This window comes from Volvox carteri (genome assembly GCF_000143455.1).
Source record: "Volvox carteri f. nagariensis unplaced genomic scaffold VOLCAscaffold_1, whole genome shotgun sequence".
Classification (NCBI taxonomy): domain Eukaryota; kingdom Viridiplantae; phylum Chlorophyta; class Chlorophyceae; order Chlamydomonadales; family Volvocaceae; genus Volvox; species Volvox carteri.
In genome coordinates, this window is record NW_003307545.1 from 2,921,727 (window position 1) to 2,928,072 (window position 6,346).

The 6,346-nt window shown below is 60.0% G+C and overlaps 1 protein-coding gene across 1 annotated transcript in view; it reads right to left on the reverse strand.

Annotated features, from left to right (window-relative positions):
* Positions 1-1,795: 1,795 nt before the first annotated feature.
* VOLCADRAFT_86120 (uncharacterized protein) overlaps positions 1,796-6,346 on the reverse strand; it is a gene marked incomplete at both ends in the record, with an annotated part of 5,691 nt that continues 1,140 nt past the window's right edge. The window contains 3 exons of the mRNA XM_002946101.1: positions 1,796-3,499; positions 4,011-5,180; positions 5,604-5,843. Of these exons, the coding sequence (XP_002946147.1) occupies positions 1,796-3,499; positions 4,011-5,180; positions 5,604-5,843 (3,114 nt within the window). The remainder of the gene's footprint in view (positions 3,500-4,010; positions 5,181-5,603; positions 5,844-6,346) is intronic.

Genomic DNA, 6,346 nt, shown 5'->3' on the forward strand with positions numbered 1-6,346 from the left:
CTTGGGGGGGTGCCGCGCAAGGGGACATGGGGGAGGGAGGGTGTATTTGCCTGGGGGAGCCGTACCGGCGGAGGGGGGGGAGACCGGGGAAAGGGCGGGGAGAGCCGGGGGGGGAGGGGAAGAGGCAGAGAGAGCACCAAGAGGATGTAGGGTTGAGGGGTGGTGAGTGGAAACAGGTGGCCGTAGCGAGGGCGCGGATGAGGGGGAGGTGGGCACCCAGAAGGAGGGGCCGTACTCGAAGGTGCGCGCGTGGTGCAGGACTAGGTTCTTCAGGGTACGAGACCGGGTTTTTCGTGTTGCGGCGTCTAGGTGAGATAGGATCTTGGGAACCAGCCGTCTTGGTAGAGCGGTATTGGGGGGGCGCCGAGCTGGCTACCCTCCCCCCCTGTGGTTTCCGGAGGCTTGATCGCCCTGCGTTGCCGCAGGGTCTTCCCGTTTGAGTACTTTTCAAGTTAGACCCAGTGCTGTGGAAGGGCGCGGACTTGTGCGGTGTTATCCCCCCGACGGGTGCTATCTCCCCTGGACTAGCCCAGGGAGGGAGAGGCGGAGGAGGGTAGTAGTCTCAGGAGGCTGTTTGGCGTCTTGTGGAGTGAGCTCTTTGCGCTCTTTTTTTTGCGTGAGGATTTTTGAGCTTGGTGACCTCCCCAGCCCGGGATGACTCGTCGGGCTCCCGGTCGCCCAGGTCCTGGTTGCGAGCTCTCTGAGATGCTCGGTTCGTTCGGTCGGCAGGAAGAGCCCCCCAGTTGCGACTTCGTTTATGTTAGGAGACCAACGGGCATAGATCCCGTCTAGTTGGAGCGCCAAACAAGCGCTGTTGCGTGCCGGCAGTCGTTTCCCGTGCGGCCTGACCCGGGGGCGGAGTGCATGAGACTAACCAGCCGTATGCACCCGCCCCTCGCGCTGTGCTTCGGCCCTGGGCCCCCGGCTTTTCAGCCCACAGTGTAATCAACGTCATACATACATACATACATACATACATACATACATACATACATACATACATACATACATACATACATACATACATACATACATACATACATACATACATACATACATACATACATACATACATACATACATACATACATACATACATACATACATACATACATACATACATACATACATACATACATACATACATATATACATACATACATACACGCCAGCTCGGTTTCCTCCTCCACCTCTTTCAACAAATCGCACCCATAAAGGTCTTTTATCGCAGATGCTCCGAAACTGTTGCACATCATCCTCCTCCTTCTTCATCTCCTCCCCCTCCCCCTCCTCGTCTAAACTGCGATGTGCAGCGTACTCATGCCGAGTTGCTGAAGTATCTTAAGGCCTCTGACGCATCTTCTCCTGTTTTAACTCTTAACGTTTAGTGTTAATTCCAAGTATTTCTGATTCCCACTCTAGAATACTACCACCTGCACTCTTCACACACCTTCAGAGGACTCATATAGCTAAGATGCGGGCTTACTATATGGGCTCACTCGCTAAGGGCCAAGGCACCTTGTCGGTGGTGCCTGCCAGAGCCGCAGCAGATACTCTTACCGCACGGCTATCATGCAGCTTTTACACATCCCGGCCCTGTGCTTCCCAATGCTGGGAAGTCAAGGAAGCCCCTCCGCAACAACAGCAGTCCCTTCGTAAAGAACTCGAAAATAACAAAGCTCTTCACACCTACACATGCACGCACGCGGACTTCCGGAATATAGTCCGACGATGACGACGAGGCCCTTACAAAGCGGTGTCGCGAGCATGAAACCAGCGGCAAAGGAGCGGCGCTTCATAAGGCCCCCGAGCGGCGCCTCATAAGCATCATGCACGCCGCCGGCCCAGCCACCGCCGCCGCCGCCCACTCGCCCTCCGGCAGCGCCACCAGCCGCCAACCGCGCGCCGCCAGGCACCGAGCCCGGAAAGCCGCGTCGCCGATGACCAACGGATAACAAGGCCCCCCAGCGCCGCTACCGCCGCCGCTGCCGCCGCTGGCGGCGGTTCTGGAAAGGTGGTGCCCAGTACTACAGGCGGCGGCTGCGGCGGCAAAGGCAGTGTCCGGCAGGACCTCCACGGCCACATTCCTGCCGCCCGGCAGCACCACCCCCCGGGCAACTCGGAAGAATCCGTCAGAGGTCTCCCACTGCTCAAACACCGGCAGACCCAGGGAGAGGAGTAGCTCGGAGAGAAGCGGGGAGTGTGCGGCATCGATGCCGCCGCGGAGCCGGAGGCGACGCGGTAATGGCGGCGGTGGCGCCGCCGCCGCCGCCGCCGCCGCCGCCGCGGCCACAGTCGCTGAGGACACTGGCGGCTGCGGCGCGGCGGTTCCCAGCCCAGCCGCGTGCCAGGCGCTGGCGGCGCGGGCGAGCAGGGCCGCCGCCACGGGGGGAGTTAGGGCGCGGTGGAGCGCGGCCTCCAGACCGCCTCTAGGTGCCCCGGCGCCGCTGCTGTTGCCGCCGCCAGCGCCGCCGAAACTTCCGTCGTCCTGATAGACCCACTCCTGCGCCTCGACGGCTCCGTCTCGTATGTAATCCTGCTCCTCCTCCTCCTCCACCTGTTCCTCAGCACCCTCTCCCGCCGCCATCGCCGTTCTCCCGCCGCCGCCGCCACCGCCGCCGCTGGAAAGGCGATACTGCGAAGCTATCACAGCTCGAAAGAGATGGCACGCCGCCTCGTCATCTAGCGCCGCTGCGGCCTGCGCCGCCGTCAGCGGCCGCTGGCGACGCCGCTGCCGCTGGTGGCCATCCCCCGCCGCCGCCGCTGCTGCAGCAGCGGCGATCGCGTCGTCTTCCGCTGAATCGGCCCCTACCGCCTGCTCGATGGAGCGAGCCAGCAGCCAAGCCAGGTCCAGCTCCTCATCGTGCCGGAGCCGAGCGCCGCTGCAGGCCAGACCGCCCATCAGCTCACACACCCACGGAGGAGTGAAAAGGCCGCCACTAGCAGCGGCGGCGGCAGCGGCAGTAGGTACTGCACCGCTGCCGCCGCTGCCGCCGCTGCCGCTCCGACCCAGCGCCATCACTACTAGCACCAGCAGTTGCAGACGGGATATGGTGTCCACAGGCGACGAGGACGAGGAGGAGGTCCGCGGTTCGATTTCAGTTCCGCTCTGTATCTCCTTGTCTTTTTTATTCTTTTTCTTCTTCTTCTTTTCCGCTTTCGTCAGCCCCCGAAGTACAGCACCGCCAGCGCCGCCGTGCTCCCATACTGCCACCGGCGCCGCCAGCGCTGCGACTGTCCGCGGGCCAGGGTATGCAAGCCGGCGGCAGGCGGCGTTCAGGAAGGCCGGCAACCAGGATACATCAGGGAAGGACGTCCCCGCTGCCGCCGCGCCGCCACCGCCTGTTGCGGGCGCAGCGAGCAGTCCGGCGGCGACGGCGGCGCCAGTGACGGCGTTTTCCAGGAACACCGCGGCTGCGCAATCCAATCGTTCCAGAAGGCGCTCGTCCCGGTTCCGGAGCGCAGCCAAAGCGCATGTGAGACTGAGGGCTTGATCCACCTAGGGCGGAACATGTGTGTGCATCAGGCATACAAATAAGCAATAAATACGATACGCAGCAGCGGTTTCGGAGCCACAAAACCATGAGAAAACAACAAAAGCCATGTAGCACACGAATTCTCGAAGCGAACGCGGTCCGAAACGGCTCTTCTGAGCATAAGAAGAAAGAGCAAAAAATAAAATGAACACAGCAGTTTAGAGGCAGCTCAGCCAAAGTTTAAGGTTAGTCAAAAACTGAAAGATTTAAAGTGTTGTTAATTCATATTATTATTATTATTATTATTATTATTATTATTATTATTATTATTATATAACTATTCATATTCATAATTCATATATATATTTATAATTCATATTATTAAAGTGTTGTTAATTCATATTTTGGGTTCCAAAGGATTTCTATGCGAATGCGGTTGGGAATGACATCGGTATTGAAGACTAACGGCCAACCGCCAACCGCCAAGGTTTTTCTAAGTTTGTTAAATAAGCAGTGAGCAGTAGCGACTCTCACCGACACGGACCGCATCCAGCTGTGCTGCTGCGCCGACAAGGCGTCCAGCAGACGGGCCGGGTAAAACCCCACACCCGCGAAACCCGCCAGCAGCGCCGTCAGCGCCGCCGCCAGCGCCCGAGGGTACGACTCTCCCAGCGCCGCCGCTGGCCCCGCCTGCCGCAACAGCGCGCCGGCGCCCGCGGCCAGGCGGTCGTACAACTCCCTGTCGTACACCTGCATCGTACTAAAACCGTGCACGAGGCCGGCCAGCATGCTCAGCTCCCTGGTCAGATGTCGCTCTCTAACGTCGAGACCGTGCCGTGGCGGAGCCGCGCCGTACGTGTCGTACACTTCATTGACGCCGTCGTCGGCGCCATTGCTGCCGCTGCCGCCGGCGCGAACATCAGCGGCGCCGGCTGCGTCCACGTCAACGCGCCGCCGACGGCCGACGGCTCCAGGGAGGATGCTGACGTCGCCGCCGGCGTCGCCGCCGCCCTCTCCAGCTGCTGCCGTACTCCGCAGTGCATCAACATGGACATGGACGAGCAGAGCTTTGGCGTGCGCTACCAGGGCGTCCGTCAGCAGGGGTTGCTCGTGACGTGCACCTGCGAAAGCGCGCAGCACTGCCCATACCTGCCGAAGCACCAACCCGCCCACACCGTACGCCACTATGGTGTCCGCGGCCGCGGAGTATGCCCGTGGCTCGTACCAACCCGCCTTAGCACACAACCCCAGCGCCTCGGCGATTTGGCTCGCGACGGCGGCGGCGGCGACGGCGGCGGCGCCTCCGCTGCCTCGGCGGCGGTGTGCCGTCGCCGTGGCATTCAGGAACGCCTGCGCAACCCGGGGGTCGACGATACCCGCCCTGCCGTACGCGATCGCCGCCGCCGCCACGGCGGCAGGCGCTTCGTTGCCGGCTCGACGTACGGCAACATTGACGAGCACGTCCAGCAACGGCGGCTTCAGCGCGTCCAGCGCCGCCAGCGGTTCTACGAGCGCCGCCGCGTCCTGCAGGGTGGCGGTGTGTAGCCTGCCGTACCCATGTCGTACTGCTGCGGCCTTTGCCGTCTCAACCATCTCTTGCTGCTGCTGCTGCTCCTTTTCGAAGGCATCAGAAGATCCCGGCACCAGCGCTTCTAACAGCCGTCCTAGCAGCTCGGGCGGTGGCTTCCGTACCCAGGCCCATCCCTGGAGACACAAAACCGTACAACAATTACATTATGCAATTGTACTTTACTTAAAAAAATATCACATTACAAAAACGGTTATATGCATTCTTACACACGAACAATAAACACATTTTCTATTTCATTCCGAACCAGCAGAAAGCAGCACCGCCTTTTAAAATGCGATACATGCACGTCGACGGTGTTGAGAGCACTTAATCCTCTGTAATGCATTAAATTAAATGACGTAAAAACATCTCAAGGAGGTGAGCAAACGATATACTTATGTACGGACACTCGTACAGCATCCCCGACCTCCCTCTAAAGTAGAAATGAGCGTTCTGGTGTAATCCTCCTCTCCCCTCTTCCCCCCCCAAACACACACACCAAACTCAACACCCGCAGCCCTCCCCCCCTCTCCGCTACCTCCTCCCCAGTGACTCACTCGAAGCATCACCTTTAACACGTCCATGCCAACCGCCAGGCCGCCGCTGCTGCTGCTGTTGTTGTTGTTGCCAGTGCCGTCGCCGGCTGCCGCCAGCACGGCTGCCGTACATTGAGCCGCCAGGCGCCGCGCGGCCGTGCGCTGGTCGCTGCGTGAACCGTACGTCAGCAGCCCCAATTGCAGTACAGCCTTCGCGTGATGCATCGGGCGCATACGACTCCAATGACGATTTACCACATCCTGTCGTACACCGGGACCGTGTCGTACATGTACGGGTTAAGCGCCTATGGTTAGAACCCCCAACCCAAGGGGGCGCCTCATACGGTCCCGTGCTGGAGGCAACAATCCATCTGCAAGAGACCATACGTGCCGCCGTACAGTGTACGGCGTGTCCCAGTGCAGTGATGAGCACCACAACAGCAATGCAAGACGATAACACATTTTTTAAAACTGCTGATGGGAGGGTTGAGGATCCCCATCCCCTCACCCCCACCCCATCCCCCATACACACCTATGACGCGCCCCCCCCACATTCTCCCGTGCCTATAGCACCCTCACCCTCTCTCCCCTCCCCTCCCCTATAGCACCCTCACCCTCTCTCCCCCACCCACCTCTCACCCTCTCACCCCTCTCCCCTCCCCACATACGTACATACATGCTTACATACCTGCATACACACTTCCCGGTCCCGTACCGAGCAGTTTCGTTGTCATTGGCCCCCATTGGGACTACTTAGCAGTTGA